At 42.7% G+C, this 21,512-nt stretch overlaps 2 protein-coding genes across 2 annotated transcripts; both read right to left on the bottom strand.

Moving 5' to 3' along the window:
* Positions 1-263: 263 nt before the first annotated feature.
* On the bottom strand, positions 264-10,562 carry LOC140466551 (testin-2-like). The gene is made up of 5 exons (XM_072562025.1): positions 10,552-10,562; positions 7,952-8,111; positions 5,410-5,575; positions 3,075-3,177; positions 264-645 (listed from the first exon to the last, which is right to left on the bottom strand). The coding sequence occupies exons 1-5, from the start codon at positions 10,560-10,562 to the stop codon at positions 546-548; spliced, it is 540 nt and encodes a 179-aa protein (XP_072418126.1). The 3' UTR covers positions 264-545.
* Positions 10,563-11,079: 517 nt separating this feature from the next.
* Positions 11,080-21,304, bottom strand: LOC140466550 (procathepsin L-like). The gene is made up of 4 exons (XM_072562024.1): positions 21,165-21,304; positions 20,146-20,268; positions 16,045-16,224; positions 11,080-11,322 (listed from the first exon to the last, which is right to left on the bottom strand). Exons 1-4 carry the CDS (start codon positions 21,294-21,296, stop codon positions 11,080-11,082), a joined length of 678 nt encoding a protein of 225 aa, XP_072418125.1. The 5' UTR covers positions 21,297-21,304.
* Between the last annotated feature and the right edge of the window lie 208 nt (positions 21,305-21,512).

Below are 21,512 nucleotides of genomic sequence, written 5' to 3'. Positions count from 1 at the left end.
CTACAGTCTGACCGGCTTAACCTGTTTCCAGGAGGGATTCTGGTTAGACTCTGTTCAATTAAGCCTTATTGTCCTCAACAACCCCATTGCATTTATTCAGTAACTGTGCTGGTGTCAAAAAAACGCAGACTCTTCAAATTTTCTGTGCATTTGTCTACAACATGGTTTGACAATAGATTTCATAGCAGACAAGGCAATTCATTAGGCACAAAAACAAATACGTTCGTTTGGACAAACAAACTCTGAAAATGATTGCTGGCAGCCTTTATTATATTGTTGGTCATCAGCAGTACAGGCAGATTATTGTCTTCTCCAAGCTGGAGAATATATTCACTCTATCATTTACAGTGGCTATACGTATCAATCAGACAGTGCCATTGGTTTTATATGAAGTGATAGAAATGTGCAAAAATCGTCATTATTTCACTTTTTAACTTTGCAGCAGACAATTAAAGCAATGTCCTTGACTGAGTCAGCATTAACAGAAATGGTCCGGGTTTTCATTCAGCTGGGATTGATGAAGCTCTGTCTTATCAGTTGGCTCGTTACACGATAGGGTACCGCACAAAACTGGCAATTTCACAGTGATTCCCTCTATCCTTAGCAATTTTGATGTACCCGTCTTCACCCCAGTCTGTTCCCCAGCTGCAAAATAAGAAAATCCATTGGTGTTGGAATCAAAACGCTGATAAAAGAGACATGTTTGGAGAAGCAGCTGTTTTCACTCTTGTATATAATTGGAATTATTTTCGGGACTGAATTCTGGAATTACTGAGCTAGACAATGAGTTGTAAAGAATAAGGTGCATCAGGGTGGAAAGAGTAAATTGTTTTCTTTAACATCAATTGCTGCTCTGTATACTACGTATAGACTCACTGCAACAATTCAAATGGGATGAGATCATTATCAGGGATAGTCTGCAGCTGGAGTAGATACGAAGTTCTAATTGAATAGGGCCGAGTGAAAGTGTATATGGCCTCCTGGAGATTTCTTTCTTGCCTTATGGTGGAGGAGATTTTCTCAGGGTTTTTTTTCACCCAACATCGTTCTGAGGTTGCCTGCCACAGGATATAGTCTGTGCAGAGCATATGTTGATTTGGGCAAAGGTTACCCCGTGTCTCCTAAACTGCAACCATACTTCGGCCTTAGAATTTGTTCCATATCCGGTTACCCTGCCCAAATCACATTTCCAAGCTTTACCAAACTATTCCAGCACCCATTACACTGTAATACTATCTACCTTATTACACAACAATGTGTACGTTCTTATAAGCTACCCACATAATGTTTCTTCTGGGAAATCAAGTAGAAATGTGTGTATGTGTCAGTGTGTGTGTGTGTGTGTGTGTGTGTGTGTGTGTGTGTGTGTCTGTGTGTGTGTGTGTGTGTGTGTGTGTGTGTGTGTGTGTGTGTGTATTCACCAGAACCACTGGACTTGTTTAATCAAACATTTTGTATCCAATCTGGCCCTGAAGATGTGACTGCTTCTTATAAACCTGACTGCCGTGATTGTAATGACGGCAGCCAGCGATGCCTCAAAGAATAAATGGCTGAAAGGAGACAGACGGTGGAATTTGATGGAAAATATTCATTCTCGAGTTCAGTTACTAATAAAGTACCGTAAGGATCAGTTTCGGATCTCCTTTTGTTAGTCGATTTTTATAGAAATGAACTGAATGAAAGAGAAGGATGGTGGACTAATATGCGGATGACATTAAGTTCGTTAGAGGTGTGGACAGTTACTAAGGATGTATGGATTGCAGAGGTAAGTAGATAAGCTGCAGAGCTATGCCGACAGGTGGCGAATGCAGTTTAACGCGGTAAAGTGTGAGGTGATTCAGTTTGGAAAGAATCCAATGTAATGGGCGAATGGTCAGATTCGTGCTTGTGCAGATGAGCACAGAGATCTTGGTGTCGAGGTACATCGATGTTTGAATATTGCCTCCCAGGTTGATAGGGTTATTGGGATGGCATATGGTGTGTTAGCTTTGATTGTTAGGGGGATTCAGTTTCGGAAACAGGATATCATGCTTCAAGCCATACTAAACTCTGTCACAACCACATTCTGGGTAATATGCACACTTCTGGTCACCATATTACAGTAAGAATGTGCATGCTTTGGAACGGGTTGAGATGAGATTTACTGGGAAATCGCCAGTTATGGAGGGAGATAGCAAAAGGAAAAGCTGAGGGAGTTAAGGCTGTTTCCGTAAGGATAAAGTTTCAGGTGAATTAATTGAGACACATAAGTTAATTAAAATATTTGATAGGTTGGATAGTGAGAGGCTTTTTTTCCTTGAATGGCGATGGCTGGCAGGAGGGCTTTAAAATCAACAGAGATAGACGTTGGACAGATGTCAGTGGTAGTTTCTTTCCTCAGATTGTTGTCAGGGCTTGGAACTCTGCCTGCATCAGTGGAGGTATTGCCACATTTCAGAAAATTTAAATGGTCTTTGGTCAGGCATATGGATGAGAATGGAATAGTATTTGCTCCATGGCCTTCAGATTGGTTGCACATCGAGTGTAAAAAGACATTTACTGGGCTGTAAAGTTCTATGTTCTACGTTCCAGAATTGGGGCTGTTAATCTGATCCCATCAGTGTCCTAGTGACAAGTGATTAGAGCTTTGTCCTTGTTTCCCTGTGAACAGGTTGTACAGTTGGGTTTGAGATATGACGTTGCCGCCCACTTCCCCAGGAAATTGTTTTCTTTTGTTGTGTACAGCTGTTAATTTTAACCATATGTTTGTAATTTGTACTGGTAAGTTTAAAAACTGGTTGTGATTCAGGGCTAATGACACTCTGATGCCTGCCTCTGTGCGAAGCAATACTTCAGACAAGAACCGTACACTTGTAAGTGCAGCGTTACTTGGTGATGGGATACCTGCCTCTGACGTTTTTTTTAGATATCATCTCAGACAGCACAACCATTAAGCATTCAATTCCAGATAAACACAGAGTTACGTGCTCGCTGAACAGATACAAAAGTTGCAGCATAGAGACAGGAAATTCACTCCATGCCACTGTCCCTTCTCCGTCTGTGATCAGGTGTTTGTTATTTCAAAGAGTACGGACCTGTTTTTAACCAGCCAATATCTCATTCCATCCTCAATTCCAAAACCAACCACCAGCACGTCATTAGTTACATATCCATTGCAATTTTCATCATAGTAAACTCCTGTAAGGAGAAACATATTACATGGTTTATCTGTGAAATATTTAATTAGTGTTAATTTAGCTTTGATTAATGAACACTGACATGTCTGTTTTTACTAACTGTCTTCAAATTGATCGTCCTCACTCCTCACCTTTACGTCTGTTGACTTTAATCAATGTTTCCCAATGACATCTCCTCTGCCATTCTCACTTCCTCTCGGCACATCCTTCAGAGTCATAGACCTTTTTAGTGTAGAAATGCTTCGATGCTTCGATGGAAATCGTCCATGCTGAGCACATATCCTCAAGCAATCTAGTCCTATTTTACAGCACTTGGCCAATATCCCTGGAAACCATTCCTATTCATCTACCCATCCAGATGCCTTTTCTAATGTTGTATTTGTATCACTCTCCACCACTTCCTCTGGTATTTCATTCCAGACACGTACCATGCTCTGTGTGAAAACATTGCTCCTCAGTTAACGTTTAAATCTTTTCCTTCTCACCGTAAATGTACGGTGAACAGATACAAAAGTTTTGGACTCTCCTCCTCTTTATTCGTCCCATACCCATTATTGTTCATGAACCTCCATAAGCTCACCCTTCAGTCTCTGTCGTACCAGCGAACAAGGCTGCAGCCTTCTCGGCCTCGGGCGAAAGTGAGGAGTACAGATGCTGGAAATCAGAGTCCAGATTAGACTTATGCTGGAAATGCACAGCAGGTCAGGCAGGATCTGAGGAGGGAGGAAAATCGACTTCATCAGGAAGAGCTGTTGCCCAAAACTTGATTTTCCTCCTCTTCAAATGCTGCCTGTGCTGCTGTGCTTCTCCAGCAAAACTCTAAGCTAGACTCAATTCAGCCTCACTCTAACCCTCAAATACTTCAACCCTTGCTAAGTTCTTGTAAATATTTTCTGGATCCTTTCAAATTTCACAACATATTTCTTACAGCAGAAAGTCCAGACTTTAACATAAAATTCTGAAACTGGCCTTACCAATGTCCTTTGCAGCTGGAACATGACATCGCAAAGCATATACTCAATGTACTGACGAATGCTGCTTTCACTCCCCTGTCGACGTGTGTCTCCAAAATCATGGAATTATGCACGCGGGCCCCGAGGTCTCTTTTTTTAAAAATAACACTCCCTCAGGCCCTGAAACTTTCTGCATACATTTATTTACTTTCTTTAATTGTCTCCTGTCCATTCCGGCTGGCACTGGACCACCATCCCTTTTCTTATTTAATTTCCTTGTTCCACCTAATCACAGACTATCTGTTTTCCAATTGAAGGTCCGACCTTGATTGCATTCTTCCATTTTTTAATAATTTTTGCTGTTGTTTTTATATCTTGCTGAAATTATTTTCGGTGTAGAAATAATTTCCCAGACATGTGCAGAAGACACTGACCATGGTACCTGACCGTGTGGAATATCGGTTTGCTGCCATGTGTGTTAACACATTCTGTTAACGTACAAAATCCTACACCTGGGGTAATGAAGGAGCTCCACTCTGCATTCAGTATTTTTCGGGTTTGTCTCCAATTGTGGGTTGTACAGTAGAAGTGCTTTGTGATTTGAAATGTCGACGGAGTCAATAGGGAATAGTTCTGCACATGGAGACGACCTGTGTCATCATCACAAGGAAGCTGTGCAGGCGTCCACCTCCCTGTTCAGACCACCATCTTTGCAAGTCATCTCGAGTCGCCACACGAGAGGAGATCAAGAACAGAATAGAAACAGCTGCTGAGAGAAGAGGTGGAGGAGAGAGTGAAGGACTCTCAGAAGGAGGCCAAAAGATTTCACGTCGAAGGTCTCGCCCTTCCTCTTAATCCAGATACAGTGAGTGTAGCGTCTTCAGTTTACAATTAATAAAACGCTGACATGTGCAGGTACTCAGCAGCACATCAGGACAGTTACACCTCACTGCCAGTTCTCTTAGCTACAGCACAACGTTTTGAGCTATTTGCATCACTCCGAATGGGAGCAGGTCCATTTCTCATTACCATTCATGAGCTCACCTTGTAGCATAGTCTCGCTTTAACTCGATGATATCTGACAGAACTGGACGGCATGTAACACGGAAGGAGTGCAGGGAGGAACAAGGGTAAGGGTCATGGTCCATGGTGAACTTTGCAGTAATATTAATACCAAAATAGTGACAGTAAAAGTGTCTGTAGATGTATGATTTCTAATACCTTTTCTTGAACAGTCGATAATCTGATTCAAAGACATTATCCAGTGCTCTGCGACTTACCTCCTTTATAATGTTGAAAGGATTTCAGACTTGCATTAATCACAACAGACATCGGTCCTATCTCTCTCACTGCTTGTTCCAATGCTGCCTCGCCTCCCCAAACCCATTTGTAGTCAGTGATTTTCGCAGCAATTTTATCTGGATCAAATCTGCAGTAGGGTCCAATCTAAATTTTAAATAAAATTTTCAAAAGGAATACTCATTAAGATCATAATAATAGCTATTTTTTTCTTTGCTTGACACTTTTCTGCATTCCGACTTTGGCAGCCAATTTATTTTCCCAAACCTGTGCGATATTTGTTCACTATTTGTTTAGAAAAAGACACATTTTGCGCGACTTAGCACGAAAACAACCCGTTTGTACTAACTCGTCCACGCCAATCACACATCCTGACGTATTCTAATCCCATTTGCGTCCACTTGGCCCTGAACGTTTCCAATCCATATATCCATCTCCGTACCTTTTTAATTTTGTAATGGTACCAGCCCCCGCCACTTCTTCAAGCAGGTCATTCCATACATACATGATCCTCGGCGCTAGACAGTTACAACTCAGATCATTTTTAGGGTTTTCTTGTGTCAAGCTTAAGATTTATTGCTCAATGTATTCGAAACATTCTACACTGAGACCAAGCAATGGTATTACAGACGAAATGAAATGTGAGAAAATAAAAAAAATGTACTTTGCCTTGACAACTCAATATCCCAATCAAGCTCACCATCTAGTTAGCTCATACTGAAACTACATTCGAAAGAGTTGAGCCTCTTCGTAGTTTTCAGTCGACTTATCTGAAACTTGTGATGATACAGTAGTGCATTAAAGTCTTCACATGCAGATAAACGTTTCCCAAAATCATCAATAATTACATCATTAGAGTAATTAGATTGCAACTAATTACTATTAGTCTGAATACCTATTCAAATATTTCCCCTTTCATCTTGAGGCCCTGCTCTCCAGGTTTGGACTCTGATACCATGGCTAAAACATTCTGCTCTTCACCCGATCCATGTATTTCAGGATTTTATAAACCTTGATAATGTTCCTCTGCTTGGAGAGAAGCCTCAACCTATTCAGTCTCTCCCGATAACTGAAACCCAATCCCAGCAACATCCTTGTCAATATTTTCAATATGTGCCAAGTGCCTCCTTCACCATCCTATCTATCCTCGGCTCCACTTCCAAGGAATTATACACCTGCAACCCTCAGCCTATCTGTAAATTTCTGCATGTTGGAAATGATGGAGTATATTGATTGTCTAAAGTATGGTCTCGATGCCTGTGTTTAACCGAAAATTGGAAAATTATAAATGTGGTGAATTTGATCCTCTCTGATGGAGTGAAGATTCTGGTCAGTAATTTTCAATTACTTATCACCAATGTTGCAGTTACTTCAGTTTCAGGACACAGTGCAGAACATGATGCCAACTCTGGGGTGAGATTGATACTGGGAGTGATATCGAAAACGGTGTGTGTGTGTTGGAGGACGGTTTGCCACAAACACCCAGATTTAATTCCAAAATAGATTAAAATGTAGTTGTGGCAGACTTGTCAGCGTTCATTCAAACTTGGCTTGGAGAATGTGTGATGAGCTGCCTTCCAGAACATTTGCAGAATTTTTGCTCGGTACTATTCTGTTCAAGAGGGAGTTCAAGGTCTTCGACCCAAAGTTGGTGAAGGAATGACAATACATTTCTGAGCCGGGATGGTGAGTGGTTTGAGGGGATGTTGCAGGGACTGGTGTTAACTGTATCTACTACCGTCATTGGTGGAAGTGGCCTTCGGTTTGGAAGGTTCTGTCTACAGTCCATCGGTCAACTTCACAGCTGTAGCTTTTGGATTGTACATACTGCTTTCGCTTTGTGATGACATTGAAGGGAATTAATATTTGTGGCTTTGATGTCAGACAAATGGAGTGAATGACCTGGATGGTGTCAAACCTCCTCAGTGTCAAAACATAGAACACTGAACAGTGCAGCACAGTGCAGGCCTTTCGGACCCCAATGTTGTGCCAAACATTTATCTTAATTTAAGATCAACCTAAATACACAACTCTCCAATTGCTGACGTGCATGTGCTTGACCAGCGGTCGCTTAAATGTTCTTCATGTCTCTAACTTTACTACCAAAGCTAGCAGTGCAGTCCACGAATCAAAAACTCTTTGCGGAAATAACCTACCTCTGATATTTTCCCTTTACTTTCTCCAGTGACCATAAACGTATGACCTCTCCTGACAGCCTTTTTCCTGGGTAAACGTCTCTGTTTACCTTCCACTTCTTTAGCCAAGCCATTTATATAAAAAAAAACAATCCTTAATCAAAAATCTTTATCCAAACGATCCAAAATAAAATATCTGCGAACATTTTTCAGTACCTTGCTGACCACTGACGTAAACCTACCCAGACAATAATTTCCAGGTTTTTTTTTCCTTAGTTACTTCCCTGAAGTGAAGTACAATATATGCCTCCCTCCAAACATGAAGAACTCCTATGGAGAGACTGAATTCAAAGATCATTGCCAGAGGTGCAGCAATCTTATTCCTCACTTCTCGTGGGAAATTTGGATATATCTGAACCGGCCCTCGAGATTGAATCATACTCATGTTTTCCAGAATTTCCACCATATCCACATTCTTAACAACATCAATCTGCTCAAGCCTTTTAAGCTCTTCCCCAGTATTCTCTCTAACATCAAGCTCCCTCTCTCTGATGAATACAATAGCAAAAAACTCATTTTGCTCCTTCGCTATCTCGCCACGCTTAGTGCTTAAGTTCCCTCCACTGGCTTGGATCCAGCTTACGCTCTCTCAGATCATTCTCTTATTCCTAATGTACGTGTGCAAAACACTTGGCGTTTTCCAAATCCATCCCGCCAAGGCTATTTCATGCCCCCAACCAGCTTTCCTCCACAAAGCTGTGTTGTGATCATCACCTCCCCTTCTCTCACTCAATCACTTACTGTTGGTCTGTTATCCAAGATCAATACCAGCCCTCAGGTTGTTGTTGTACTAAATGTTACTGCTTTCCTGTCGAGCAGGGCCACTGGCCTCTGGCTGGTAATGACCACTGCTTGGCGCTGTCATTTGTCCAAATCCCTTCTCTTGCCCAGCTCAGTGCCTGAGTGACAATACCTATACTGGGGTTTCATGAAAAGAGGAGACTCTGTTAATGTTGACTCGCCAGCCAGTGAGTGAGAGGCCATCAGATCCATAAAACATAGCCAGAGAATAGGTTTAGATTAGAGTGATGCCCAGTCACCAGATCATGTACGCCTGTCATATGAAGAGAGTGTTTCTTTCATTCAGTTGTTTGGTTGGGCAATGAAACGCTATATTTTGGAGAGCAGAGTGCGTGGGCAGACAATGAACTTAAAGACAGCGTGGCCTCAGCCTACCACAGGAACAATTAAACAGTGTTGACACAAACTCAAAACAAAAGCAACTGCTGCCCTGGATAATCACGCACAAGTCATCAACAATGAGTCCAGACATGAGAGTGTGGAAGAACTGGGGTAAGGACTTGAAGAATGAACTGAAGAACAAGGTGAAACTGTGTTACACTGAGACAAAGAGCTGGGATTTGCAAGCAAGAGGCTGATCCCAATCAAATCCAATACTTGGGGCAATTGTGACGTGTAGACAGACAACAACGGCTTCTGGAGGAAGAACATCAATCGTAAAACAACTTACGCAAAAACGTCTCCTTCGTATCGATTCAAGTCAAGTTTCTTAATTACACCACAGTATGCTAAATGTCAACCCAGCAAGTTGCACGGTAATGACATTCCTAAAGAGTAAACGCCTCTCTTAACAAAGGACCATATTTACACACAGACCTACCAACGACATGAGCACATAATTCGAAGATTTCTCATCAAACGTTTATAGCTTCTTATAGCTCACACTCCAAACGTATGTTGCTCCTTTTCATGTAAAATTGCAGGTTATATTAGAGGGACTGACCAGCCCAATGGGGTACATGGGAGAAGCAGACAGACTAAAATAGTTACCTTTATTCCTGACTCTTCAGACCTGTCCATCGCTGTGTTATGATGTTAACTGTTATAGTGGATGGCGCACATCCCCGTCTGAAGGACAGAACATGCTGAATTTTCCGTTGATTCAGCTGAATGTCACATCCACATGCTAACTCACAGTATCATAGAATCCCCAGACTGTAGAAAATGCCCATTCGGCCTTACCTTATCCCTGTAACCCTGCGTCTCCCATGGCTTACACACCTAACCTATAATTCCCTGCGCACGGTGGTTAGTTTAACATAGACAATCCCCCTAACCACCACATCTTTGAACTGTGGGAATGGTGAGCATTAATTCGCAGAAATGGAAGTATTCTTAACTCCTCAGACCCATTGTCTGAGGGTACGTGGTGTTGTGTCAAGATGTAGGAGAGCTTTCCAAGATAAGGTTGAGATGACTGGTAGTGCTGAAAGATTATATTCTCTCAGCCTCCTTAATGCTGCTTGTACAGTGACACTTTCAGAAACCTGAGGGCAGATTCTCAGGGAACGATTGACAGAGATCCAGGATGGCAGCTCCCATTTGAAAAGCGCTGCATTCGACGGTCTAACACCATGGATGTTATAAAAAGTCCGTGCTTTTGAAAAGCACCTAAGGATTTTCATTTGAGTTATTTACTGTCACGTGCATATTCCTGGCACATACAGTGAAATGTGTTGTCTCGTGTTGCCACGCTGCAGCACCATCTCAAAAAAACATTTAAAATCACAACATACAATATAAAAGAGAAAGATATGGAGATATAAAGAGAACGTCCAACTTCATAGTCCTTGCTAAGTGCTCCATCATTGACATGCTGGTCAGGCATGTGTCCCCTCCTCTATCACCGTCGGAATGGAAGTCGCCCAATCTTTGGCAGCATCTTGACTCCGCTGATGACTTGGTCAAAAGGAGGCCTTGATGGACCTCAGCAAAGTAGTTGGCACTGATGCTGCTCGGCACGACATTTGTCCAAACACTATTCTATTGTTACCACGAGGCTGATTTCGACATCGTTGAATAATACCGTCACTGCAGTTGCTGCCGGATCTTGTACTGGGCCTAAGCTCCATTGCTGCCTCCATGAATCTGTGATGGCGAAATGCACTAACAGGTACCCAAACTCACCTTCGCCCCATCTCCATGAATCTGTGCTGGATACAGACACTGACAGGAAACAAGTCTCACCTCCGCTCTGCCTCCATTAACCTCTGCTGGATACAGACACTGACAGAAAACGTACCCATTTGCACCCCACCTCCATGAATCTGTGCTGGATGCAGGTGCTGCCAAAATCCCAGACTCACCTGCACAGCTAATGTTGTGAATCTAAGATTGGTACAGACATTGCCTTGAACAAAAACAGCTCATCTGCTGCCTGCACGAAACTGTACTGGATATGAACACTGCCAGGGACCTAGACTCATCACCATCTGAGCAGCCATGAATTGGCGTCAGGATAGGAACCATCAGGAAACCAAACTCTCTCGCCTATTTCCGTTGTGAGTCCATGCTGCTCGACACACTCACAGGTTTCGTTGCTCTTCACCAAGAGGTAATTGAAATAAACTCCAAGAAAACTTACAAGCGAACACAGACAGGACCGAAGAAATGAAATAAAACGAAATGAGAATGAACCCCAACTCTACCACAATCTTACGAGAAGTCTTGGGGATTTACCTTTCCTATGTAAGGGTACGTTTCCTCAGAGTTGATGCCTTGAAAGTCAATCACGTGATTAAAGCCTTGCATTGCGGTTCCACCATGGCATCCAAGTTTTGATCCCCGACAATCAATCATATTCTGTTCACTGAGAGAAACCAGGTTTCCATGCTTTTTTGCCCACTGTCCTTCTATGCCACCAGTTGCACTGAAAGCCCAGGAAGAACGACATTGACCCTAGTGTTGACAGAAATATAACCACATTAAATCATATTGATCGAAAAACGATAGCCAGTTTGCATCTACATTCATTTGGAACACAGTCTCACACTAATGCTCTTAGTCTAAATGTTTGTTCAGGTGTGCCTGGGTTCGGATTTGATTTGATATATGTATTGTAAGGTGTTGCGAACAAAATTGAGGCCCTTTGTTTATGAGCAATAGAGGCACATGATAGTATGCGAGGATGATGAGATCAAAAAAGACTTGGACAAATGGTGCATTGTAGAGAGTGGGCACAGGGGAAATTCAATGTCAGGGAGATCAGTATGATTTGAGCTAGAGTCTCATCACCGTCTCATAACTGCTGGGGAAATGCTGTTCCTGCACCTGCTGGTGGATGTGTTGAAGCTTCAGTATCTTCTACCTGACGGAATGCATGTAAGGAGTACACTACCGGGGTGAGATAAGTCCTTGATGATGTTGCCTGCCGTTTTATGGCAGCGAGATGTGTAAGTAGACTTCATAGATAGAGTATTCGGTTCCATGATGGTCTGGGACTCGCACACTACCTTCAGAAGTTTGTTATGAACCTGAGCTTCGCAGTTGCCACACCTGGCCTTCCAGACCCAGACAGTATGCGCTCAAAGGTGCAACTGTCGAAGATAGTGAGGGTCCTTGTGCACATGCCAAAATATCCGAGCTCTCTGAGGAAGAAGAGGCATTGTTGTATATTTTCCAACGGCACAAACACATGGTATGTTCCGGAAAGTTTGTCCATTATGGTCAGTCTAGGAAATTTGATATTTTGAATTCTCTCAACCTTATTCCCATTGATGTAGATGGAAGCGTATTGTTCTCCTTTCAATCTGAAGTCAATTATGTGTTCTTTAATTTTACCGAAATTGAGAGAGAGAGAGAGAGAGAAAGTATTCTCATTGCACCACGTCAATGGTTCCCTCTATCTTCCTTCTGACTTGTCATTCATCGTTGTCAAATTTCCCTCCTGCTACAATGTTGTCGTCAGTGAATGTACAGATGGTGTTCTTTCGGAAATCGTGGGTGTAAAGGGAGTACAGTAACTGGTTGAGCACTCATTATTGGGGGACGCAATTGGTGAAGGTTATTCGGGAGAAGGTGCAGTTGCCGATCTTCAATGATTGGTATCTGTGGGTCAGACAGCTGCAGATACAGTTGCAGAGGATAGAATCATGACCAATGTCACAGGGTTTTGTGTTCAATGCGGAGAGGATAAAAGTGTTGAAGGCAGAGGCGTTGTCAATGAGCAGGAGTCTGATAAAAGTGTCCTTGTCCAGATGTTCAAGGGGTGCAGGGCGAGAGATATTTCACCCACTGTGGACCTGTTACTTTAATTGGCAAATTTTAAGTGACTGAGGCAGGCTGGGAGAATGGAGTTTATGTGGGCCTTCACCAGCTTTTCGAAGCACTTCATGATTAATGTGCTCAGGTCACTGGTCTGTATTCATTAAGGAACAATGCATGAGTTTTGTTTCCTCACTTACGAAGATGATGGTGGTCTTCTTGAAGCAGATTGGGACTTCAGCTTGTAGAAGAGAGATTTTGAAGATGTCGGAGAATTTTCCACTAGATGGACCACACTGGAGCTGCGTTGCCTGGCGGGGACAGTGTTTGGGCCAAGCAGCGTCGTTAGGGTTATTCCCAGGAGGACTGATCTGATTTCTCCAGCAGTGACCAACAACTTGAAGCATTGACTTGTAAGAGGATTATTTGATTATGAAAAGTCTTCTTAATAGCAAAACTAGTCTCATTATTCAATTTCCTCTCTTGACAAATTCACGACATGCATAAACTATCAAGGGAACATGGCATGGCTCTCCGAGAGGGACAGGATGAAAGCTGTTTCCGATTGGTTACAAACGACCATGATGTTCGATCAGACCAAATAGCATCTCAGGGCTTGATGCACAGGCTCCAGTTGTATGGGCTTTGCGGATGAACTTTGGCATCTGACATTTGCTGGTCCCAAGTCCGGGGATCGACCATAGTCTGCTGCTGGGGCGGGGAGTTGTCCTTGAGTCTGCAATCCAGAGACTTGGTTTCAACAATCCTTTGGCTACAAAGTGACCAATTCGGGGATAGGGAACTGTTGTCACAGGAAGAAGAGTTTGCATTTCTTCACCTCTGAGGGCTGTACATTGAGAGGTCTGGGAGATTGCAGTTGTGTTCGAAGATAGGTGATAACACTATGTGCAATGGTGAATAAAATGAATCTTAGATGGGAAGGGATTCCATAAAGTTGTCGGATGAGGTGTGACAGTGTTAGCAGCACAACCTTACCTCTGCCAACCTTGCTCCTCTTCCTTCCACATCCGACACCAGGCTCTCAGTACACACATTGATCCTATGTGACCATGCCATTAGGCATCATGGTGGTGCAGTTTCATTAAGGCTTCTCTCCACCGAGAGAGAAACAGCCAAGTGGAAGGACAAGCTGATACCACTTTTCGAAAAGGAGCAAATAACGTACGAGGTTTGTCACGCTTGTCACTAAACATCCTTTTCCTTCATTGTCTCAGAAATAATGAATACCAGTTTCTGAGTTGGGCATGAAGGATCGGACTCATTGTTGCAGCCTGTGAGCCCTGCAATGGTTTGTTCAGTCAGCCTCGCAGCATTTTTGCCTGGCGGGCGTGAGGGAGCACTGACAATGCTGAGCAGAACTGGGCAGCAGTTTGGAGGTGGAGGCTCAGCCTCTTTTATGATATCTTGAGTCTGGGTCTTCGGAGTGACCTGTGTGTGCTTCCTCCTCCAGCAGGGCACTGTCCCTAAAACTTGTGATTAGAAAGTGGCACCTCTACTACAGGCCTGTGGAGCAGTTGGCGATGGGGTACAGCTTAGTGACCATGGCCAGCAAACGCTGAGGGTGCTGGGCCTGCTTCTCCATGGCAACTCCCAAACTATCCTTGGAGGTTAGCTGATTCATTTGATTGGGAATCTGGGTCCCCGCAGTGTATCTGCATCCCTGGCGTCTTTCAAGTGTACATTCCTGTCTGCTGCAACTGCTGCTCCCTTGTACATGTAGATGTTTGCCGACACCACGGTCTCTTCTGCCCGTACCGGGTCGCTGGCAGCCCTCCGAGTGCTGTGGGAAAGGACACAGTGAGGTGCTTACCAGACTGTGCTCCCACATCCTCAATATCTCACATTCCCAGGGAGCTGGTGGTGTGTGCTGGACGGAGCCTTACTGATATTTCCTCTGAGGCTGCAATACTTTCATGTTCAGAGAACGAAGAGTTGTCTTCTTTCCCTGAAGAGCTAGAATAAATGCTGATGGAACCGACAGAACACGAAAGACAGAAGTTTCTGGGGCTATTGCAAAGACACACTGAGAATTAATGAGACTGACAGAATGCTAACAAAGCAGTGATGAGTGGTATTTACTCGCTTAGTAGAATGTGGGTGTATCATGTTTTCTTGTGAGAAACAGGATTCACTCCTCACAGGCTGAGGAATCTGGTGTCAGACACCTCTTCACCAATCCAAGAACTTTCTGTGCACCAGTGTTCTCTCATCTCCTGGAATGACAGAAAGGGAAGGATTGAGAGAGAGATTTAAGTTTGGCATGGCCGTTGGTGTTGGTACATGACGGGAGGTATTCCGCGGTAGTGAATTGGCAATGCCAATGCGATGTTGGTTTTGAAGATGAGGAAGACGTCAGTGACAGCATGATTCTGGGTAGGTGGGGGTGCTGGGGCTGGGATAAAGTGAGTCGGAGGGGGAAGGTGGGTTGTCACAGCGATTCTGACACATAGCATTCTTATGGCATGTTGGTTGTTTTTCTGTACCATTCTCTGGCTGTTCGAAAACATTCCTATCTGAGCAGGGCAAGGTTACCATGCTCGTGCTCATTTTGGTTCACAGCAGCTTTTTCATGATGGGTCAGCTCCCAGGATATCGGACACTAATCAGGAATCTATTGAATTGCTCCGGGAAGAATGTGTGGGAAGATTAGACTCGGAGTGGATATGTGGAATGTTATAGCTGCATTGACGTAGCTACCGAGATGCTTTTGATAATGATAGTGAGAAATCTCACTGAGCCTCATGGTGTTTTCCCTCCGAAACATACAATGCAACTGACACTTCGTGAATTACAGTATAATCCGATCGTTTATAACTCCCATTTGTACACAATATTTCATTACTTACCAGCAGGCTCTCCCCTCCTGTCGATCAGCCTTGTCCAGTTGGAGAGAATGATTGAGAGAGGTACAAGGCCCAACAGAAGTGAATGTGGTTTTAAAATTTGGGGTGTCGAGAATATGATCGAATATTCTTTGAATAAGACTGGACATGGTATCACAAGGAAGCTTGGCACTGCAGCTCGCAACATTACCATTGTTGAGTTGTGCCAATTTACATCTGAACTTATATTTATTACATCGGAATTGTACTGGTAGACTTCAATTTTACAATTTGATCTAAACATTGAATTTGTTTTTGCGGTAAGATTTCTCTCGATATTATGAGTAAAAGCATGAACATTATCATTGATACATATACCATGCTCCCTTGCCTGACCATAATCAATACCAGGAAACAAATGCAACAAGAAAACAGGAGAAGCAATTTCGGTTAAAAATGATCGACTAAAACGAAGCCTTTCCTAACAATTCCTACAAGCTGATCATAACGTCCAATCCTGTTGAGAAATTAATGTCTGCACTTAATAATCTTGAGAGCTTTTTCTGATTTTTACCTGGTTTTTCACTGGAGTAACTAAACCTTCTCTTCGCCAGTCAACAGATGCCGTTCTCAATTCAATGGGAATTTCCTCAGATTCACTACTTTCATCTCTTTCATCAGCTTCAATTTCAGTCATGTTAACAGCTTCGATTCGGCGATGTCCATTCATGAGCTTATTGAACTCTTCATTAGTCTGAAAAGTCAAACACATTGGTGAAATGATTGACTTTTAGTGGTGATTATGTAGAAGTGTCAATAACGTAAGAGAGCTACATTCTACATATTCGCTGACTTTAGCATGAAGTGCGGGGAAAGCAATGAAGGCATCCGTTACTCGTGTATAATCTTTGACTGAGCAGCAGGCAAATAAGTGGCCATCCATTTCGTACCAATCCAGTATAAAGCTGTGTGAGAAGCCTCTAGCAGCTCAAATATCTCTGCTCGATCATTCAATAACTAAAGTGGCAGGAGCTTTCTAGATGTGTTTCATTTTGCAAGAATCACTTCGATAATCGTCTCTGATCATTAAAACCTGATAGCTCAATTTCATCATGGAAGGATAGGTTAAGTCAACTCAGATTGGTGGGGTTTATTGGTGTTTGAGACGAACCTTCCCAATCAGGAGGATTTCAAATTCCATCATCGGCCTGATCTGATTTCCGGATAACACGTTGGTCTTGAGTTGGCCTCATGGCCCTTGGACCATTAGATTTAGATGCGAAATTCAGATTGTTAATTTTCATGAAGATACTGGATTGGAATGGTTATAAAAGGGCCAAATGTGATGTTATCTATAATCAAATATCGTATCATCAGGAAATGTGGATGTCTGCCTCTCCAACTCAGCTTCAAGACTGGTAGTGAGTCATCTGGTGTCTCTTTTCAGTGGGTAGGAAGGGATACATGTCGGTTTGAAAGGGGAATGAACATGTCCCATCCTCTGAGTAATAAGCGGGGCCCAAGGTACATGCAAAAGTCCCAGGTGCGCATGCCTTTTTGCAGGCTATATGGAGCATGCCTTGTTCCAGTCCTGATCCCTGTCAAAGTTCTGTCTCTGACCCATTGATTGTTGCTTCCTACTCTCACCCAGAATTAGAAATAGTAATCAATTTTACTTCGAATTCCCACCCTTCTCCCAACTTCACCTGGAATCTCTGAAAATCTTCCTTTCCTTTCTTGAGTTTAGTGTTTCCATTTAAGGGCTAGACTATCTACTGTCTACCACAGTTACGTTGAACTACGTCTCCTCACACCCTGCGATCTGCAAAGATTCCATTCCATATCCCAGGTTCTCCACCTGTACTGCATGTTCATCGGAGTCACCACCCAGTGGGGTGTTTGTAACATCTTCGTTTTTCCTTACCTAAGGACTCCTCTCAATGCCGTTGACAGGCATTTCAGCTGTCTTACTCAGTTTGCGCAATTGTTTCCTCCCCCATAAGAACATAGCAAATAGCAACATGAGTAGACTAGTGGCCCCTCCACCTTGCTCCATCATTCCATTATGATTGACCCAAAATTGCCCATGTTGCCGTTCCTTCATTTTGATTGTGACCCTTGATTCCCCTACCGCTTAGGAATCTCTCTCAGATTAGGCATACAGAGAGTCCTAGTGTCATAGAGCTGTACAGTATGGAAACAGACCGTTCGGTCCAACCCGTCCATGCTGATCAGATATCCCAACCCAATCTAGTCCCATCTGCCAGAACCTAACCCATATCCCTCCAAATACTTCCTATTCATGTACCCATTGCAAATGCCCTTCAAATGTTGCAATTGTGCCAACCTCCACCACGTGCTCTGGAAGCTTGATCCATCCACGTACCACACACTGTGTGAAAGCGTTGGCCCTTAGGTCTCTTTTACATCATTTCCTTCTCACCCTTAACCTATGCCCTCTACTTCTGGATTCGCGATCCCCGGGAAAAGAAATACTTTGTCTAATTATCTTATGCATGCACCTCATAATTTTGTAAACCTGTATAAGGTCACTCCTTACCCTCCGACGCTTCAGAGAACACAACCTCAACTTGTTCAGCCTCTCCCTATCGCTCAAATACTCCAGTCCTGCCAAAATACTTGTAAATCGTTTCTGAAACCTTTCAAGTTTCGCAACATCTTTCTGAGTGGAATGAGACCAGACTTGCACCCAATATACCAACAGTGGCCTAACCAATGTCCTCTACAACAGCAACATGACCTCCCAACAGCTCTTTTCAATAACATGACAAATATAGGTGAGAATAACAAACGCTTTCTTCACTATCCTATCTTCCTGCCAAGACATTCAGGGATCAGAGAGAATGAATTCATCCTCATCTCGATTTCAAAATGCTGTCCATCTATTGTGATTCGATGATGTCAAGTCCGAGCCTCTGTCATTCGCGTCAACATCATCTGTGCACTCACCCTGTAAAACCCAGTAAGAACATGTAAATTTCAAAGGGATTACCTGTCATTCTTATAAACCCCATTCAGTAAAGTCCCAGCCTGGTTGGTCTTTACTCGCTAGACAATTTTTGGTGCAGTTGTTCCCCTCCATCCCAGAAGAAAAATCGGGTTATTTCTGTCTTCACTTTCCATCATCCCAGTCTCTGTTTCTTGTTTAGCGAATAAATCCTCTCCGATTGCCTATATGTCACGCACTAAACCATAAGCTATTACTTTGTTTAGCAACAGCTGATGTGGCACTGCATGACATGTCTTTTAAAATTGCAAATGCACACAATCTATCGGCTTTCCTTTGGTTAAAAAAAGTTTTGTTTCTTTGTTCAATCATTAATATTTGTCCAGCGAGTTATTAAAGAGGCAAAAGAAATATTTGCCTTTAATGCGGAACAAAGACAGCATTAAAGTGGGGAAGTCTTGTTGCGATTGGACAAATTCAGTCAGACGACACAGGGGGCACTGTGATTAGCATTGATTTCACTCGTTACGGAGAAATAATTGGAAGGAAATTTGAAGCAGGTTAATCAATACTATTCCTACGAAGAAAAGGGTTATCACAAGAGAAACACTTTGACAGACTGGGCCTACTCCATAACAAAGATGAGGAGAATGACTGCTGATCATACTGAAAGAAATAAGATTGGAAGGAGATTGACAGGACTAATGGTGAGAGGATGATTTTCTTGATGGGAAAGGTGAGAACAGAACCTGGTGTAGATATTGTCGCTATTACGTACTTATCTATGCGACTCAACTCTGTGATCTGCCTGTATTGCTCGCATTACAAAGCTTTTCACTGTGCCTCAGTACACGTCACATTGATTTCAATTCGATTCAATTCAATTCAATTTAGTTCAGTTCAGTTCAGTTCAGCTCAGTTCAATTCAATCCAATTCAATTTAATTAATTTCTTTTCAATTCATAGGATGCTGGTGTAATGCTGATGTCATTAGTTACATTTGTTTGAGATGCAAAGAACAGGGGAAATGACCAACTGTCCTGAGGAGCAATAATACAGAGAGCAGGATCATGTACATCAATTTGTTTGGAAAGCAGGTTAGTTTAACTGCTTTGGGATAAAGTTTAACAGTGTAAGGTAGGGCGGAGCCAGAGATCGAGCAGTCCCAAGAAGAATATTGTAGCCGAAGGGAGCAGCCTCCACAGTACAGAATGCAACTCCGGCGTCCAGACATCATAATGGACAGCATCTATGAAGACTCAACAACATAGAGGTGTATCCATTGTGTGACTGCCATCCATAGAGAAAGCTCAAGCCAGCCAGTGTTGTTTAGTGCAATTTAGTTGTGCAGAATCTGATCGTGCAAGTAAGCAGACATTGTCGAATCAGGGGATTGTTAGTCATTAGAGTTTTCTTCCGCAGAGAGAAATGGAGACTTGAGTCATTGAATGTATTCAAATTTGAGAGAGGTGATTTTGATTTCTAGAGGAGTTACGAGTTAGGGAAACCTGGAATGAGAAGGAAGTAATCACCAATTTGGAGTAAAGGGAGATCAATCATTAAGTGCACTGAATGGGTGAGTCAGCTTGGTGGACCAAATGTCCAAGTGCTCCTCCTGTAGCTGAATATAACTTCACAATTATAAAGCTTCACAATTTCACAATGACCACCATCAAATAGATTCCAGACGATACATCCTGCACACACCAGAGCTCCAAATTTGTTCATTCCCACTTTAGATGTGCGTTTTCCCAATGAATGTTCGATGTTGTGTTGTTCGATGTATCTCATGTTGTCCTCCCATATCATTCTCCTGTAACTCTCCTCATCCTGAATAAAGAGATTAATATAATCAGGCTCGAGCATCTTTCATTTATAAAATTATACAGAAGCATTAAAAATCCGCTTGTGAAACTTGAAATAACATTTTGCTGTCAGGGTCCATCCTCCCACCCAGATCAGAAAATTATTAATCAGGTTCCCCTCACCCCACTCAAAATAACCCACCCATAGCAAAACCTGTCGAGTGGCCAGTCTAGAGATTCATGCTGAAAGTATATTAAGAATCAAATAGCTGAACAACAGGATGGTTAAATCGACCGTCATGAATGACGTTAACAATGGATACGTTCTCTCCACTACCACCTGTCCCTGTCTGAAGTAAGATTAAGCCTGTGGCACGCAGGAAATTCAATAAGCCACGTCCTTGCGAAAATACTGAGGCCAATACATGGGCAATTACTGTGCATGTATAAACCTTCTTAATCTGTTGTGTGAGAGACCTGTCTTAAGCTGCCAGCATAGTAAAGTAGGTGTTGGCAAAGAGACGATTCATTGAATGGGCCGCTTGGGATGATCAGATGGCTTCCCCATCCCTCTGTCTCCAAGTTCCCCACTTATAATTGCCTCTTCGACACCAAGAATGGATCTTAATCTTCGAGAGGCAGGTTTGTGCTATTTGTAGGAAATTCAACAGGACTGCAACGGGATCCGAGTAAATTAAGATACACTAAGTCGCTCCTGATTCACTTTGTGTTTGGTCAGTTCTCTCATGAAGTTAGAAACTTGGAGAATGCCCATTGAATTTCAAGATCAATATTTTCTCAATGTCACTTCACTCAACAGATACCTCTCGTTGACTGCAACTACATATTCTCAATCTCTGCCAATTGTGTGCAGACCATTCCTATTCTAAGCGAGCTTAACATTACAGACTCTCCTTTTACCTTGGTGTACTGGTTCCCATGTTGTGATTTCCAATTTTTCCAGTCTTCATCCAATTTCGAATCAAGTATGCCTGTTGAGGCTGCAGCCAGAATAGATACCGCCACACTGCCCAGAAAGAGCCAGAAGTTCATGATGGACAATCTAATAGGCAAAAACAGTGGGCTTTAGACAGGGAGTTTTGTAATTTTCAAGTTAGCTGCTTCCTTATTCAGAGAAGGAACAATATAAATTGTACAAATAATACAAACAAGAAAATTCCAACAATTCATCCAATGCTGAAAGTTTAATGTAATTCACCTTCATGAGGCATCGTCAGTGGATTGGAATATTCCAGCACTAGATTGATC

Source organism: Chiloscyllium punctatum, chromosome 43 (assembly GCF_047496795.1).
Source record: "Chiloscyllium punctatum isolate Juve2018m chromosome 43, sChiPun1.3, whole genome shotgun sequence".
Taxonomy (NCBI): domain Eukaryota; kingdom Metazoa; phylum Chordata; class Chondrichthyes; order Orectolobiformes; family Hemiscylliidae; genus Chiloscyllium; species Chiloscyllium punctatum.
This window is presented reverse-complemented; position numbering and strand designations above follow the sequence as displayed.

Excerpts from the sequence above, each read along its gene's own strand:
- LOC140466551 (XM_072562025.1), bottom strand. Across the intron at positions 5,576-7,951 it reads ATCCAAATTTCCCACGAGAA|ATTGGACCCTACTGCAGATT; the intron begins GTGAGGAATAAG and ends TTTAAAATTTAG. Across the intron at positions 3,178-5,409 it reads CTTTCAACATTATAAAGGAG|GAGTTTACTATGATGAAAAT; the intron begins GTAAGTCGCAGA and ends TTCTCCTTACAG.
- LOC140466550 (XM_072562024.1), bottom strand. The coding sequence starts at position 21,296 with ATGAACTTCTGGCTCTTTCTGGGCAGTGTGGCGGTATCTATTCTGGCT. Across the intron at positions 20,269-21,164 it reads ATGGGAACCAGTACACCAAG|GATGAGGAGAGTTACAGGAG; the intron begins GTAAAAGGAGAG and ends CTCTTTATTCAG. Across the intron at positions 11,323-16,044 it reads TTACTCCAGTGAAAAACCAG|GGTCAATGTCGTTCTTCCTG; the intron begins GTAAAAATCAGA and ends TGTCAACACTAG.